Source organism: Cervus elaphus, chromosome 9 (assembly GCF_910594005.1).
Source record: "Cervus elaphus chromosome 9, mCerEla1.1, whole genome shotgun sequence".
Taxonomy (NCBI): Eukaryota; Metazoa; Chordata; class Mammalia; order Artiodactyla; family Cervidae; genus Cervus; species Cervus elaphus.
In genome coordinates, this window is record NC_057823.1 from 69654626 (window position 1) to 69672946 (window position 18321).

The window sequence follows — 18321 nt, forward strand, 5'->3', positions numbered from 1 at the left end:
TTCTCATATATGATTTTTTATTTTTAGAATCATGTTCCACATGCATACATCACTTACATAGTTCATTAGTATAGAGCATTTTGAATTATTCTATTATTTCTTACCAAAATGTCAAACTTTTCCTGTGTTCCTGGATAGTGAGTATGTCGCTTAGATTTTTTAAATTTTATACTTATGGAAAGATATTTTCCAGACTTAGATATTTTGTTGTCTCTTGCACATATATTAAAAAGGAAACATACGTGAAATACATTGGTTAAGATATTTTTAAGGTAGTGACTGCCACCTGGCTGACAGCAATATAAAAACCATCCTCATATCAGAGACACTAAAATAGAATATACACAGGGGTTCCCTGGTGTCTCAGTGGTGAAGAATTCACCTGCCAATGCAGGAGACATGGGTTTGATCCCTGATCTGGGAAGATCCCACATGCCAAGGAGTAGCTAAGTCTGTGTACCACAATTACTGAGCCTGTGCTCTAGGACCTTGGAGCCACAAATACTGAGCCCTCATACTGCAACTGCTGAAGCCTGCTGAAGTCGGCACCCGAGGGCCCATGCTCCTCAACTAAAGAAGCCACTGCAATGAGAAGCCCGCACACTGCAGCTAGAGAGTAACCCCTGCCCACAGCAACTAGAGAAAAGCCTGTGCAACAACAAAGACCCAGCACAGCCAGAAATAATGAATGGAATTATTTTTAAAATAAAATATACACAATAATACATCTCCATGGACACCCCTTCTTTGCATAATAGAACAATCCCCACTCTGTTGAAGCTTTATATGTACCTCCCAGCCCATCCCTCCATTCTTTTCACCTTATAGAAATCCACTGTTGTGAATTTGTTATTTATCATGTCCTTGTTTTTCCTTTACACATTTATTGAACATGTGTTCCCACACTTATTATTTGCTCTTTTCTACAAATGGAGCTATATTGCATGTATTTTTTATGACGCTTTGCTAATCAACATTACAGGAGACTCACCCATGCTAACCTCTCCAACTGCTTTTCATCTTCACTGCTGTATAATGTGTACTGTAGGCATTTGATCAGTTCTCCTGTTTGATGATATGTAGACCATTTCCAGGGTTTTGCTATTACAGATTGTTTTACTGTAAACATTTTCCTAGTTGTCTCCTGGAAAGCGTTTGTGAGAGTTTCTCCAGAGTATATACCCAGGAGGAAGAAGAATTTTAAGATTACATCCAGGTGAGCAAACTTTCCTGCCAAACTCCAGAGAATAAACATTTTAGACTTTGCAGGTCACATGGTTTCTGACACAGCTACTCATACCTGTCTTTTTAATATGGAAGCAGCCTTGTGCTGCGTTAGTCGCTCAGTTGTGTCTGACTCTTTGCAACCCCATGGACTGTAAAGCCCAGCAGGTTCCTCTGTCCATGGAATTCTCCAGGCAAGAATACTGGAGTGGGTTGCCATTTCCTCCTCCAGGGGAAGCAGCCTTAGACAATATATAAGTGAATGGATGTAACTACATTCCAATAAAACTGTACTTATAAAACCAGGTAGTTGGCAAGATTTGACCCTCAGGCTGCCAGTCCCTGATCAAGATGATAAACTTCACTATTCTGATTGCCCACAAGTGCTGAAGCACCCTTTCTTTTCTCACCTGATTACCCCCAGAGGAGACATGCGTCCTGTCTTATTCTGTGGACTGGACTGAATGACCTTATTCAGGAATCTTCAGGGAGAAGATGAAGGGCATGGGGACGTGGTGGTGGTGGTGGTGCTTCCCAACCCATAGTCTGTGACTTACAGCCATAGTCTTGGGGAAACCAAAGGCAGAAAGGGGTTGAGGCAAGGCAGGGCACTAATGCTGGCTCTGCTGGACATGGGTGGGAGGTGGGGTTCTGCTTGACTGGAGACGGGTCTCAGCAAAGTTCACATCACAGAAACCACTGTGAAGTCACTACCAGGCAAGGGGACACAGAAATTCAAACAGAACAGAGCATTTCTTTTGGAGTTGTATGGTTTCCTTTATTAAAGAAAGCTGGAATTGACTCTCTAGGGATTCTTTCCTGAAGTTGGGTCTCCATGGAAGCTTCCTGTCCTGGCTCCTATTTAAACAGATTTTCTTTCAATGATGATGGTCTCCATCGTCTCTGATGTCACACTTCCATGGATCTCCATGTCCTCACCAACCGGGGCTTTCTCCACCTTGGCCTCTATATTGCGTTTCTCTACCGTCTTAGCCACAAAGTCTACCTCTCTGTCATGTCCAACCGTTGGTTTTGAACCAGGAATGACTCTGAAGCTTCTGAAGAAAGTGCTGATCTTACTGGATCTCTTATTTAAAGTCCCTGAACTGGTGCTGGACCTGCTCTTCCCCGGCTTGCGAGCTGTCCTCCCCTCCTTGGCAGATGAGCTATGGCTGCCACTCTTGTGAGGGCTGTGTCCTTTGCCCCTGGTGCTGCTCTGCCCTTTTTCTTTTTTGTCATCTCTCTTGTTTCCATGGCCTGATATGGACCGGTGGGAGGATGACTTCCGGGTCTTGTCCCCTCCTGTCCTGTGATGACCTTCCCCTGTTCTGCGGTGACGGGAACTTTTCCTAGATGAAGACTTGTCCTTCTTTTCCCTTCTTTCCTTTTTTTCCTTCCGAGTTTCATCCCTGGGGTGGGTGACCTTCTGGCTTCCATCTCTTTCAGACATGTAGCCTTCACTCTGCAAGGTAGAGACCAGGGGGGCTACGACCTGGCCTTTAGCACTTGCAGCAGCAGCCTTGCCAGTTGTCGCTGCACCTGCAAACACCACGCTCATGCTGCTGTCTGCACTGTCCACCCCTGTCGAGGATGTGCTGGCAGCACCTGCCAAGACCAGGTTTGTGCCCTCTGAGGATATGCTGGCAGCACCTACAATGGCCTTGCCGGATCCACTTTCTCCTGGACTCTTGGCGGCAGCTCCTGCCAAGGTGGCGCTCATCTGGCTGCTGCTGGTGCTCCTAGTTGCAGCCAAGCTCACAGCACCTCCTACAGAGCCCGCTCCCACCCCTGCAACTGCCACGCCTCCTCCAGGGCTTGTTGTTGTCCCTGCTATGGCCAGGCCCGAGGTTGTCCCTGCCGCTCCTCCTTCAGTACTTTTCAAGGATGTAGTTGAGCCATGGGGGACATGATAGACTCCCTCTCCACCAACATAAGCACAAGACGAGGCTCCCGACACATCACCAAGCTTGTGAAGACCCACAGCGTCATGATCCCTTTCTCTATGGAGCTCTGTGGTCTGTGCCAAGGGAGGAGAAACAGGTAAGATAGAGATCACAGAAAGTGAGATCAGAGCTGTCCACTCCTCTCCCATCCTAAAGCTGAGCAGTTCAAGGGTTTATCTTTAGAATAACCTTTGAAATCATCGAGTCTAAGCTCTCACTGGATAGAAGATTCTGTCTACAGCATCTCTGTCAAATAGCCACTCCGTTGCTTGAACAATCCCAGGGCCAGGGAAAGCGTTGATATTAATACAGTTCTCCATGGTTTAATTTTATACCCTTGTGCTTCTACCTCTGCAGGACAGATTCCTAGAAGTGGGGTTGCTTGGTCAAGGGATGCATGCATTCTATGTTTTGGAGACTATTAGAATGAATTGTGCATGAGTAGATGCACAATTGAGCTGGACTGATTTTAATCAGCATATGAGAGTCACGGGGAGACAATGAAGAATTTCCTCATTATGAATAATATTCCACCACTGATGAGATTACCTGGCCTTGGGTAAGTGTTCAAGAAAAGATTAGACAATCAGGATTGCTGTAGAAGGGATTACAACCCTGGAATGAGACCAGTGCTGCTGATACAATACCTAAGGGCTCTCTGAAACTTGGCCTGGTGGGACAATGTAGAGAAGTGCTTGGAACCTCTCCAGTGTGTGAGTCCCATAGTGATGGCTCATTTGGTTCCGAGACTTTTTGACACGGGAAGGCATTTCCCAGGTGAGTCTCAGAGAGCATCAAACCCCTTTGAAGGACCAGCTTTGCACTGCTCTCCCAAAACACTCTGCCCCATGTTCTCGAGTCTCTGTAGGTACTTACCAATAGGCTTCTGTCACCCTCCGGAATTGTTGCGTCTCCAGCTTGGAGCGTCGGGGTACTGCAGCTACTCTCCACCGGTGGTCTCAGGAGATAGACAAGCTTTTCCCAATAGCAAAAGAGGTCTTCTCGTGCATCAGAAGAGGGGCACAGCTGCAAATAAAAAGTACGGCCAGTGGCAAGCTTCAGGCGCAACTGTTGTTTCTCACGGTCGTGGATGGAGATCTTGACAAACTTCAAGGGAAGCAACCTGGTGAGCTCTAGGGTCTTCGTGGGCTTGCGACCTCTCCCCTTGGTTGTCCGGGCATGTCTGACATGCTCTTCACAGACCTTAGTTGGTCGGGCCAGGAGCATGACATCAGGTAGTGGGAGGATGGGGCTGGTGGATGCGATGCCCACAGTCACCATTCGGACGCGGTTGTGGACGTCAATCACCTCTCCTTTCTTGCTGATCTGGATAAAGTCGCTTTCAAACATGGGTGCGTACTTGAAAATGTCATACTCTCCTCCCTTGTACAGTTGTCGTTGCAGGTCCCCCATGGAGGTATTGAACACGCCCATAGAACGGTAGCTGTTGGCCGTGTAATAAGGTAACAAACACTCACTGCTCATGGTTCTCTTCTTTCAAGACAGCGCCACCAGCCACAAATTGAGTCGCTGAGAGAGAGAGGGAGTGAAGGCAACTGCCCATCTCCCTGCAGGGCTCTGCCTAAGTCTCTTGGCATCACCACATTTATCCTGCCCAGTCCTTTGTGACCTGTCACCATCACACACCCCTTTATTCAACCTCCAAGCAGCCATCCCCTCAGGGCAGGCTCACTAGCCCTCCCCAACACCATCACCAACAACAAACCATCTTCTCCAATAGGAATAGGCTGACCTTGATAGGATATAAGCATGGGTAGGCTGGATATTCTTCCTGATCAAAATGTTAAGACGCATAATTAATAAAAACCATTCAGCTTCTATAAACATTTGGGTGACTTCCAGTTTTGTTGTTGTTACAAATCTCCCTGCAATGATCATTTTCCTGCTTCTGCTGAATAATGTGCTGGGGATAGAATCCTGGAAGTGGGCAGTGTGCTTGTTAAGGGCAGGCATCCTGTGGGGATGGTTATTCTTTGACAGGAAGTTAACAAAGAGTGCTATCTGTCAGAACCAGAGTCCCACTTATACAGTGCTTTCCAGGGTATGGAGAATTTTCTCACCCATGTAGTCATTTCAAGGAGGCTGGTTTTTATTTTTATTTATTTACTTTATAGTTTTAGAAACAGTTTTCATTGTGAAATATAACACACTCATAAAAGTGCACAAAGCATAAATATATAGCTTAAGGAGTAATAAGAAAGTGAACATCCTTGTAGCTGCTGCCCAGAGCAAGAAATAGAAGACTACCAGCCCTTCTTCAGCATATTCCCTCCCAAGCACAGCTCTCTCCCTCCCCACAAAGGTGCCTCAAATTTGGCTTTCTTTTTTCCTTCTTTCTTTTTAAACTGAAGTTTAGCTGATTTACAGTGTTGGGTTAATTTCTGTTGTACAGCAAAGTGATTCATTTTCCATTATGGTTTATCACAGGATATTGAATATAGTTCCCTGTGCTATACAGTAGGACCTTGTTGTTTATCCATTCTATACATAATAGTTTGCATCTGCTAACCCCAGACTCCCAGCTCATCCCTCCCCCATCCCACTCCCTTGGCAACTGTAAGTCTGCTGTCTTTATCTGCAAATCTTTTCTGCTTCATAGATAAGTTCATTTGTGTCATACTTTAGATTCCACATATAGGTGATATCATATGATATTTATCTTCCTCTTTCTGACTTACTTTACTTAGTGTGATAATCTCTAAATCCATCCCCATTGCTGCAAGTGACATTGGTTCATTTTTGTATGGCTGAGTAGTATTCCATTGTATATATGTACTGCAACTTCTTTGCCCATTTATCTGTTGATGGACATTAAGGTTATCTCCATATCTTAGTTGAAAAGTGAATAGTGCAACTACCAACATAGGAGTGCATGTATCTTTTTGAGTTACAGTTTTGTTCAGATATAAGCCTAGGAGTTGGATTCTCGGATCACATGGCAACTCTATTTTTAGGTTTTGTTTTTGTTTTTGTTTTTTTTTTGAGGAACCTCCATACTGTTTTCCATAGTGGCTGCACAAATTTACATTTCCACCAACAGTGTAGGAGGGTTTCCCTTTCTCCATACCCTCTCAAGCATTTGTTATTTACAAACCTTTTAAAATGTTTTTTATGTATGTACTCATTTAGTTGTCTTGGATCTTAATTGCAGCACATAGGATCTTTAGTTGCTGGAGTGTGGATTCCCTAGTTGTGGCGTGCAAGCCCAGTAGCTGCAGAATGTAGGATTAGTTGCTCCACTGCGTGTGGGATCTTAGTTCCCGGAACAGGGATCAAATCTGTATCCCCTGACATTGCAAGGTGGATTCTTAACCACTGGACCACCAGGAAAGTCCCCAAACTTTTTAATGATGGCCATTCTGACAGGTGTAGTCTTCATTGCCATTTTGATTTGTATTTCTCTAATAACTAATGATGTTGAGCATCTTTTCATGTGCCTCTTGGTCATCTATATGTCTTCTTTGGAGGAATGTCTATTTAGTTCTTCCACCCATTTTCTGACTGAGTTGTTTTTAATTGTTGTTGAGTTGTATGAGCTATTTGTATATTTTGGAAATTGAGCTCTTGTTGGTCACATCATTTGCAAACATTTTCCCCCATTCCATAGGCTGTCTTTTTGCTTTGTTTATGGCTTCCTTTGCCATGCAAAAGCTTATAAGTTTGATTAGGTCCCATTGGTTTATTTTTGCTTTTATTTCTATTTCCTTGGGAAATGATATAAGAAAACATTGGTAGGATATATGTCAGAGAATGTTTTGCCTATATTCTCTTCTAGGAGTTTTACAGTATCATGTCTTATACTTAAGCGCTGAAGCTATTTTGAGTTTATTTTTCTGCATGGTGAGAGGGTGTGTTCTAAGTTCACTGATTTACATGAGGCTGTCCAGCTTTCTCAGCACCGCTTGCTGAAGAAACTATCTTTTTTCCATTGTATATTCTTATAAAGGAGGCAAATTTTTAAAACCATAATTTTCTGGTGAAGAACTGAGGTTCAGGATTATCTTACTCAGGGTCAGAACATGGAGCAGGATGGAATCTGCCCCTATCTTGCAACTCAGGTCAGGCATTTTCTCTGTCTCAAGCTGCATGGCTCACGATCATACTCTCATTCTGTATCAAATATGGAATCATTCATGGTTAGCAATATGTGTGGGGACCCCAGGAATTCACTGACGTCTTGAATTACCATAGGATTTCCCATATTGGTCTGCCTGCTTCCTCACCCTTGATGTCTACCTGATAAACCACTGATGTTTCGTTTCTTTGAAAAGCTCTTCGGAGAAATTATGGCAAAGACATCTCTCTGGAGTTTTTGTACTTTGCACAGGGTGATGAATCCAAATTCCCCCTCCCTCAGTTAGAAGACTACATTTGAGATAAAAATACATCCCCAAAACTCAGTGATTACTATGTAAAGGTCTTGAAATAAACTTCATCCCCTAAATGTTCCTTTTTATATTCCTACTGCCTGCTTCAATACCTGGAAAATTGCAGCTTATTAATAACTATGAACTTGCTTATGCCCACTGAGATTTATTCTTCCATTTGTTTAGTCAACAAAATTTATTGAGCAGGCTCTATTTCCAGGACCAGCTAGAAAACCAAAATGCAGAGATAAAGGTCCTTACCTCTGAAGAGATTAAAAAAAAATTTTCTGAAGATGTTAAATGACTTCTCCAAAAAAAACCAAAGTGGCTTATACTCTACTGTAAGGAGATAATCACTAAAAGGTAACAGTATTAGATTTTAAAATAAGTTTCTATATTCTCAGCCACCTATTCATTTCATAAATCCATTTTTGATGAATGATTAATAAAGAATGATTAAAAGAGAAATCATAACTGCATTATTAACAACTTACTATAAACCAGGCATAGTACTAAACACTTTATGTTCTTTTCAAAACGTAATCCCCAAACAGCCCTATAAAACGTAAGCACAGCTACTATTCCTGTTTTATAGAAAGGGAAATCAAGACTCAGAGAAGTTAAGCAACTTTATCGGGGTCACAAGGCACTAAAAGCATAAGTCCCCAAATATGGCAATGGTTAAACTATACTACATTGTGTCACACAGATAGAACACAAATACACACGTACTATTCTGCATAAATTCATCAGTTCTTCTAATTAATATTATTAGGTGCCTACTTTTTGCCAGGTCCTGTTTGAGTTGCTAGGCATGCAGCAGTGGACAAAACAGAAAAATATCCTCAATTTCACAGAGCTTGTATGTAGACAATAAATGACAGTAAAATATATGATATGTCCAATGCTATGGAAAAAGATAAATTAGGCAAGTGGGATGGGAGTCTGTGCATGGGAGAGGGAGCTGGAGGTGGTGGTCAAGGAAGGCTCAATGAGAAGCAACCTCTGAGCAAAGACCTCAAGGAGGAAGTCAGGGAGGAAGGCACACAGATGTTTGGGGAGTAACCTCTTGTCAGAGGGAATAGCAAGGACCATGATCCTGATGTGGGAGTGTGCCTGGGGTGTTAGAGGAACACCATGGGGGCCACAGTGACGAGAGTGGAGTGAGGGAAAGTGGTTGGAGATGAGACCACAAAACAACTGTGCTGGTAGTGGGAAAGCAGACCATACGCGAAGGACCTTGTAGGACATCGAGAGGTCTGTAGATCTGCTCTGGATGGGAGATGATCTGTCATACATATATGGAGGATCATTTCTGGCTGCCATGTTGCAGAGATTGTAGAGGTGTAAGGGGGCAGAAATGGGGACTAAGTAGATCCTGCAAAAGATGATGATGGGTAAGACGTATGTGGGAGCCGTGGAAATAGTGATCAGCTACTAGTCATGCTTTGACTGAGGTACCCATATGTACACTGTGTTGAACAATTTTCAAGAAATATTAATAAGTAAAAAAAGCAAGTTGCAAAAGAGCATATATAATATGCCACATACTGTTTAATTAAAAAGTCTTAAAGTGTGTGTGTGTGTGTGTGTGTGAACAGACACACAGGAAACTGGTACCAGGAATAATCTTGGAGTAGTTTGTTGATTGAGGAAAATGGTGGGACAGAGACTTATCTATTTTATTCTATCAATTCTTATCAATTTTATTCTATTGCATATACTACTTGCACAAAAATAAATAATACTTTATATGTTTATAAAAATATTATGCTAGTAAAATTATATTCTTAGACTATTTGTCAATTCAAACCTTAATATAGAAAAGAAGTAGGTAAACAGTTTCATTCAAATTTAACTCTCTCTGGTACAAAATATTAGAATTTGAGAACCAAAATACAAAATATCATTCAAAATTCATTTTCTGATTTTTCTAAAAGTTCTGTAAAGCTATTCTCTTTCCAAAGTTTGGAAGGCTGCTGTATCCCCATCAAAAAAAAAGTGGAGATCAATAAGTCAAGATGTATTTATTGATTGCCAGCTATGTGCCTACCATTAAACTAAGAGCATTCAGGTTGTCAAACTGTAAGTTTCAAAAATCTGAAAACATAATCTCACACAAATATACAATGAAAACATGTCAGAGATTTAATTAACTCATCAGTGAGGAAATCAGCAGGATGATAAAGCTGATTCAGAAAATTAGAAGACCAGGCATTGGCATTAGAGAAAGGATGTTGGACTAACATTGCCAGGTTAGACACAAAACTGGTTAAATGTCTACAGGGCAATAAAATCATAAACTTTGGGGCTATCATTTTTGCTAAATGAGATCACTTTCATCTCTTCTGGATGAAAATCTGTAACTTATTACAGAACTTCCCAGAGTCTGAGACTTTAATCAATAATAGATAGTCCTCTTGACGTGCTGAAAATGTTCTAAAGTTACATTGTGATCATTGTATAACTGTGAATCTATGAAAAAAAGCACTGAACTATACACTTTCAATGGATGAATGTTTTGGTATGTGAAATGTATCCCAATAAACCTATTAAAAATAATAGATAGCAATACTTTGGTCTTATTAATCCAATCTCATTGTCTGTCTTACTTCTCTTGGATAATCACATAATCCTCAGGCAGATGTGTAAACCATGCTCTAATATGACATTGAAAGTACACATTACCTATCTTATAATTTTTTCTATTTATACATTTTTGGTAATTCTTCTTAATAAGGAATATAATGAAGCATATATAAGCCACCACCCCAACTTTAGCAAGCTTATAAGTCAGGAGAACCCTGAAGAGGCAGAGAACAGTACAATAGGGCAGTTAAATACATGATAGAGTAACAGTGAATGAGTTGAATGGATGGACCCAACAACACTTGTGTGCTTGCTCAGTCACTAAGTTGTATCCGACTCTGCAACCACATGGAGTGTAGCCCGTCAGGCTCCTCTTTTATGGGATTTCCCAGGCAAGAATACTGGAGTGGGTTGTCCTTTCTTTCTCCAGATATCTTCCCAACTCAGGGATCGAACCCGCATCTCCTGGATTACAGGCAGATTCTTTACCACTGAGCCACCTGGGAAGCCATGATAACACTTATCTCAATATTTAAAACCAACAGTGTTTTGTAGGAAGAGAAACTGTCAGAACCACAATTCTAAGGACAGTTTTGGGTACATTTTTAGTTGCCCTAAGATTGAAGAGGTGTGAAGTATGGAAACATAAAATATTGTTTATGGTGTACTGAGTAAGGTAGACACGCAAGTTTATAGATGGCTGAGGTCTACCTGTTTATCATGGGGAAAAGGTTTCAAGTCAATAACTTTTGTTCCCCAACTATCACTTTGAAAAGCAAGGCAAGCAGACAGCTATATATAGCCTTTACAAAGAGTATGCCACCTGAAGGGCCTTGTGGGCTAGGCAGGATGTGAGGGTGGGGAGATTTCCATACTGTATAGAGTATGTATCTCCTGGGTAAATCCCCTGGCCTAAAATACAATCCACAGTCCTTTGGTGTTGGCACTGCTAAACCGATGGGCGTGGGATGAGCTGCGGTTAGCTTGGGCACCTAGGACTTCAGGAAGTCAACCTGACTTCTGCCTTACCTTCTGATTGTCAGAAAAGACCACAGTCACCTAGACTCTTTCCCTGAGGGCCACTATGCAAATTCATTTGCTTCTGCCTTAGGTTTCAAAAGAAAATGAGCTGGTATAGATGAAAGAAGCCAGACAGGTGATCTAAAGAATTTTATTTCTCAACATTATGATCCAACAAGTGTCACCTCTCTTCTCCACCTACTTACTTTCTGTTCCCTTCTTGTTTCTGTCCTCAGACATAGTTGGCCCCACTCAGAGCCAAAATTCCGCCCTGCTTTTCACCATCTTATGACAATTTCTCTCTCTTGGCTTTCAATTTTGCTACATTTATAAGCCATGAGAAGTTCCATCTCGGTCTATATATTTATTTCTTTGATGTCATGCTGAATAAGCTTGCAATTAAATACACATACAAATAACAAAACAGTTAACATTTAAGACAAAAATAAAGATTAGAAACTGTATAGACGTGAGAGGTGGTAAATGATCCAGGAACTGGGATGAAATGATTATCGCAGTTAAATATTAAATTTAACTCCTGAAAAAATACTGGGAGAAAGTAAAATAAATCTTAAGATTAATTATTTCTGAGGGTTGAGGCTAGATGTGATTATTATTTTTGCCTATTTGATGGTTGGCTCCTTCCAGCAAAAATACATTTTAGTTTTGTAACCAGAAACTATGAATTATGGATGGAGAACTATAGAGTGAAGAACTGTGAATGGAGGTTCATAACATTGTATGGGAGGTGGTGATCAAAACCATCCCAAAGAAAAAGAAATGCAAAAAGGCAAAATGGTTGTCTGAGGAGGCCTTACAAACAGCTGAGAAAAGAGAAGTGAAAGGCAAAGGAGAAAAAGAAGTATATACCCATTTGAATCAGAGTTCCAAAGAATAGCAAGGAGAGATAAGAGAGCCTTCCTACGTGATCAACACAAAGAAATAGAGGGAAACAATAGAATGGGAAAGACTAGAGAGCTCTTCAAGAAAATTAGAGATACCAAGGAAACATTTCATACAAAGATGGGCACAGTAAAGGACAAAAATGGTGTGGACCTAGCAGAAACAGAGGATATTAAGAAGAGATGGCAAGAATACACAGAAGAACTACACAAAAAATATCTTAATGTCTCAGATAACCACAATGGTGTGGTCTACTCACCTAGAGTTAGACATCCTGGAATGTAAGTCAAGTGGGCCTTAGGAAGTATCACTATGAGCAAAGCTAGTGGAGGTGATGGAATTTCAGCTGAGCTATTTCAAATCCTAAAAGGATAATACTGTTACAGTGCTGCACTCAATATGCCAGCAAATTTGGAAAACTCAGTAATGGCCACAGGACTAGAGAAGGTCAGTTTTTATTCTAATCCTAAAGAAGTTCAGTTCAGTTTAGTTGCTCAGTCACATGCCAGGCTTCCCTGTCCATCATCAACTCCTGAAGCTTGCTCAAACTCATCTCCATTGAGTCGGTGATGCCATCCAGTCATCCCATCCTCTGTCATCCCCGTCTCCTCCTGCCTTCAATCTTCCCCAGCATGAGAGTCTTTTCTAATCAGTCAGTTCTTTGTATCAGGCGGTCAAAGTAATAGAGCTTCAGCTGCAGCATCAGTTCTTCCAAAGGATATTCAGGGTTGATTTCCATTAGGATTGACTGATTTGAACTCCTTGCAGTCCAAGGGATTGTAAAGAGTCTTCTCCAACACCACAGTTCAAAAGCATCAATTCTGCTGCTCACCAATTTGGTGCTCAGCTTTCTTTATGATCCAACTCTCAGATCCATAACTACTAGAAAAAAACATAGCTTTGACTAGACGGACCTTTGTTGGTAATGTCTCTTATATTTAATATGCTGTCTAAGTTGGTCATAGCTTTTCTTCCAAGGAACAAGCGTCTTTTAATTTCATGGCCATAGTCACAATCTGCAGTGATTTTGAAGCCCAAGAAAATAAAGCCTGTCTCTGCTTCCACTGTTTCCCCATCTATTTGCCATGAAGTGACGCGACCAGATGGCATGATCTTCATTTTTTGAATGCTGAGTTTTAAGCTAGCTTTTTCACTCTCCTATTTCACTTTCATCCAGAGACTCTTTAGTTCCTCTTCACATTCAGCCATAAGGGTGGTGTCAACTGCATATCTGAGGTTATTGATATTTCTCCCAGCAATCTTGATTCCAGCTTGAGGTTCATAAAGCCTGGCATTTCTCATGATGTACTCTGCATACAACTTAAATAAGCAGGTGACAATATACAGCCTTGATGTACTCCTTTCCTGATTTGGAACCAGTCTGTTGTTCCATGTTCAATTCCCAAAGAAGGGCAATACCAAAGAATGTTCAAACTGCTGCACAACTGTACCCATTTCACATACTAGGAAAGTAATGCTCAAAATCCTTCAACCTAGGCTTCAACAGCATGTAAACTGAGAATTTCTAGAGGTACAAGATGGATTTAGAAAAGGCAGAGGAACAAGAGATCAAATTGCAAACATCCATTGGATCATATAAAATGCAAGAGAATTCCAGAAAAACATCTACTTCTGCTTCATTGACTACACTAAAGCCTTTGACTATGTGGATCACAACACACTGTGAAAAATTCTTCAAGAGATGGGAATATCAGACCACTTCCCCTGCCTCCTGAGAAACCTGCATGCAGTCAAGAAGCAACAGTAAGAACTGGACATGGAACAGCAGACTGGTTCCAAATCGGGAAGGAGTATGTCAAGGCTGTATATTGTCACCCTGCTTATTTAACTTATATGCAGAGCACATCATGAGAAATGCCAGGCTGGAAGAAGCACAAGCTGGAATCAAGATTGATGGGAGAAATATCAATAAATTCAGATATGCAGATGACACCATCCTAATGGCAGAAAGCAAAGAGAAATTAAAGAGCCTCTTGATGAATGTGAAAGAGGAGAGTGAAAAAGCTGGCTTAAAACTCAGCATTCAAAAAATGAAGATCATGGTATCCAGGCCCATCACTTCATGGCAAATAGATGGGGAAACAGTGGAAGCAGAGACAGGCTTTATTTTCTTGGGCTCTAAAATCACTGCAGATTGTAACTAAAGCCATAAAATTAAGACACTTGCTTCTTGGAAGAAAAGCTATGACCAACCTAGATAGCATATTAAAAAGCAGGAACATTCCTTTGCCAACAAATGTCAGTCTAATCAATGGTTTTTCCAGTAGTCATGTATGGACGTGAGATTTGGACCATGAAGAAAGCTGAGTACCGAAGAATTAATGCCTTCAAACTGGTGTTGGAGAAGACTCTTCAGAGTCCCTTAGACAGCAAGAGATCCAACCAGTCGATCCTAAAGGAAATCAACCCTGAATATCCATTGGAAGGACTGATGCTGATGCTGAAGTTCCAATACTTTGGCCTGATGTGAAGAGTCAACTCATTTGAAGACCCTGATGCTGGGAAAGATTGAAGGCAGGAAGACAAGGGGACAACAGAGGATGAGATGGTTGGATGGCATCACTGATTCAATGGACACGAATTTGAGCAAACTCCGGGAGACTGTGGGAGACAAAGAAGACTGATGTGCTGCAGTCCATGAGGTCATAAACAGTCAGACACAACTGAGTGACTGAACAGCAACAACCACCAGAAATATAAATATTTAAATATAATTAAATATATGTTTATATATATATATATATATATATATATACATACATATATATTTCAAAAGTTGTCTAAGCTCCACAGTTTAAGTACCCTATCTTCTATGAATCAAGCCAATTATTTCTGATACAGGACATATTTTTATTTTAAATTGGAAAGTAAAGGCAGAGTGAACAAAAGAGGAATAAATGAAATTAGAGTAAAAGAAATAAATAAGAAAGTAAAAAATTCTCCCACAATATTTTCTTTTTAATTATAAATGAAAAGCAAAATTCCAATTCCTTGCTGGAAGTTTGATATGGAAGCTTTCTGACACTGCCCTAAACACAGACATACGTATTAATATAGACACAAAATATTTTTATGCAAAAATGGGATCATGCCACATATATTAGTCTGTACCTTTTCTATCTTAACAATGGATCTTGTGCTTTTTTCAGAGTGATACCTTTTATAAATTCTTCATTCATTTTCATGATCTCGTAGTGTTGCTTTGAATGGATGCACCATAGATTAATCAGTTTCTCACTGATGCATATATAGATTGTTTCCATTATAGACACCAATACAGTGAACATTTAGTACAAATGTTCTAAATGTGCTAATGTTATTTGTTTTGTCTAGGATTAATAGTTCTAGAAGGAATTTTTTTTTTCCCAGAAGAAAGAGGTTATATAATTACTGAAATATTCTGGTAGTACTCTTAAACAGGTACAAATAAACCTGATCACGTTTGGATGAGAATCACAGGGAAAATAAAGGCCATAGAAGCCACCCCCTAAAAGCACAGTTGAAGGATCTCTTTGTCTTGGACACAGGAGGGCTCTAGAGTTATCCAAGAAGCATCTTCACGTGTCTAAAAGGCCATTCCTGGGACCAGAGAAGAGAATTGGAATTGCAGGGCCTCAAGTGATAGAACCATGAAGATGGGCTTTAGGTCAGGGTAAAGGTGAGGTCACTAGTGATGAACTGACATCCATGCCACTTTCTCTGGTGGCAACACTCTGGTGTTTCTTTGGAGGAAAACTGCTCTCTAGTCTCGGCCCATGTGGTGGATAAAGCAGACTCTATCCCAACCTCAAATCCAGGAGAGCGTGCAGACCTGAAATAGACAACAGAATATTCTATTGCCTGGCTGTAATGACTGAGCTACATATTAGCACATCATCCAAACCAGGGCAATGATTCACAGTTCTGAGGCTTTTGCTGGAACTATTAGGAAAAAAGAGTACAGTTCCAGGGGTAAAATGTCAGTCTTTTCTTCCACAGAAGAAAGCCTGCCAAAGTGTGAAGCTGACATAAAACTAAGAAATGAAAATCAAAATTTCTGATGTCATTGACTAAGTAGTTAGATCCATAGTGCCAGGCTGAATTGGTTTTTTCTTTGTTAGAGAATGATAAACTTTTCCAATTGAGTTTCAGTTGAGGCCTCAAAGGCCTAAAATAATACCATTAAAGGAATCAAGTTCCTTTCTCTCCTAAAATAGAGTACTTTATTATCCATGCCTGATATACTAGGAGGCAACACAAGTTCTGCCAGTAATAGTTTTGGCCACCTCCAGTCTTTAGAAAACAAAAGCTCGAAAGACAGTTTTTGGTGCACTGTGCATTTCCTCTCACAACCCACCCGGGTGTGTGGGCGGGGAGAGGAGGCAGGTGTTTGCATCCACCAGAAACCAAGTGACAGGACCTATGAAGGGCTACTCACTAGCTTGACAGAAGTCTTGTACGGTTTGTGAAGACTGTTGTCTAAATCCCATTTGGAGAAAGGTAATGGTGAAAGCCTGTGGAAGAGCTGCTTGTTGGGTGTCACCGGGAGAAGAGACTACACCTGGGGCAAATGGTGCATCCATTGGTGGATGCCTGAGTCTTCCACTAGAGCCATGGAGGGAATAGGTGGCATGTAGTTCACTTGCAAAGAACACTTACCCAACAGGACAACCAAATGAGCAAGGGGATCCCAACAGAGTTGGGAACAGTAGGAGGCATGGTGAAGGTGGACCAGCAGAAGTTTGCAAGCTGAAGGTTGGGTTCACTGGGAGTCAGACAGACATCTCCAACACCAAGAGAACTGCTGTCAGAGCCCTCTGAAAATAATAACAACAAACATGACAAACCTTTGCAAGCAAGAAAAGAAAGTGAAGTCACTCAGTCGTATCTGACTCTTTGCGACCCGATGGACTGTAGCCCACCAGGCTCCTCTGTCCATGGGATTCTCCAGGCAAGAATACTGGAGTAGGTTGCCATTTCCTTCTCCAGGGAATCTTCCCAACCCAGGGATTGAACCCAGGTCTCGAACCCAGGTCGCCCAAATTGCAGGCAGGCGCTTTAACCTCTGAGCCACCAGGGAAGCCCAAAGAAAAAGCAACAACAGTGTATCCACCACATTCAGAGGGCATCAAATCCCAACCTGTGACGTTGTTGAATTCAGTGCCTGTTTCCCTTCTTGCCCCCAAGCCTGAGCCTGAAGGGGAGAGTCAGAAGCAAGGCTATTGTACAGGGAAGGAGGAAGAGTTAACGATGTAGCAGAAAAGGCAACATGCTTCAAACCCTGTACCAGACTTCTGCTTCAGTTGAAGAAAAACATTAAATGGAATATATATTTGGAGTTTTGGTTATTAGACTGAACTGAAAATGCCCTTTTCTTAACTTTTTATTATGAAAAAATTCAATGTATATAGCAATGTTAGGAGAATAAAACACTACCAACCTACCCATCACCCAGATTCAATTATCAGCTCAGCCAAACATTTGTCATCTCTTGCCCTACCTATTTCTCCCCCTCCACTGGATTATAACAAAGCAAATCTTATCAATAATTATTTCAGTATGCTTCTGTGCAAAATAAAACTTTTATCATCACAATCATGCCATTATCACACGTTAAAATTAAAAATAATTAGTTATCAAATATGCAATCAATATTCTGATTACCCAGTTGTTTCATAATGTCTTGATACAATTGATTTGTTTGAATTTAAATCCAAACAAAATCAGCACATGCTTGATATGGTTCTTAAAGTCTCTTTTAATCTATGGGTTCTTCCTCTAACTTACTTGTTACAGACATGGGGTCATTTATCTTTAATGATTTGGGTACTGTGGTCCCAAGGTGTCCATGGTGGATAAGTTCCAGGACCCCTCAAATACAAAAAATCCAAGGGTGCTCAAGTCCTTAAATAAAATGGCATAGTATTTGCATATAATCTACACATATTCTCCTGTATACTTTAAATCATCTCTAGATTTCTTATGATACCTAATATAATATAAATGCTATATCGACTGAACTGAACTGAACTGAGTTGTAAATATATTGTAAATGCTATGTAAATAGTTGTTGGTACACAGTAAATTCAAATTTGCTTCTTGGAACTTTCTGGAATTTTTCTGGCCCACAGTTGGTTGAATCCACAAATGCAAAACCCACAGATACAGAGGGTCTATATTCTGAACTGATCCAACTGCATCTCTATGCTTTTTTCACATTGCTTTATCTCTGTATTTCCTGCAAACTTGAATTT

General features: G+C 40.9%; 1 protein-coding gene across 1 annotated transcript; it reads right to left on the reverse strand.

Moving 5' to 3' along the window:
• Nucleotides 1-2010: 2010 nt before the first annotated feature.
• On the reverse strand, nucleotides 2011-4747 carry FAM71B (family with sequence similarity 71 member B). The gene is made up of 2 exons (XM_043914047.1): nucleotides 4044-4747; nucleotides 2011-3241 (listed from the first exon to the last, which is right to left on the reverse strand). The coding sequence occupies exons 1-2, from the start codon at nucleotides 4650-4652 to the stop codon at nucleotides 2087-2089; spliced, it is 1764 nt and encodes a 587-aa protein (XP_043769982.1). The 5' UTR covers nucleotides 4653-4747; the 3' UTR covers nucleotides 2011-2086.
• Between the last annotated feature and the right edge of the window lie 13574 nt (nucleotides 4748-18321).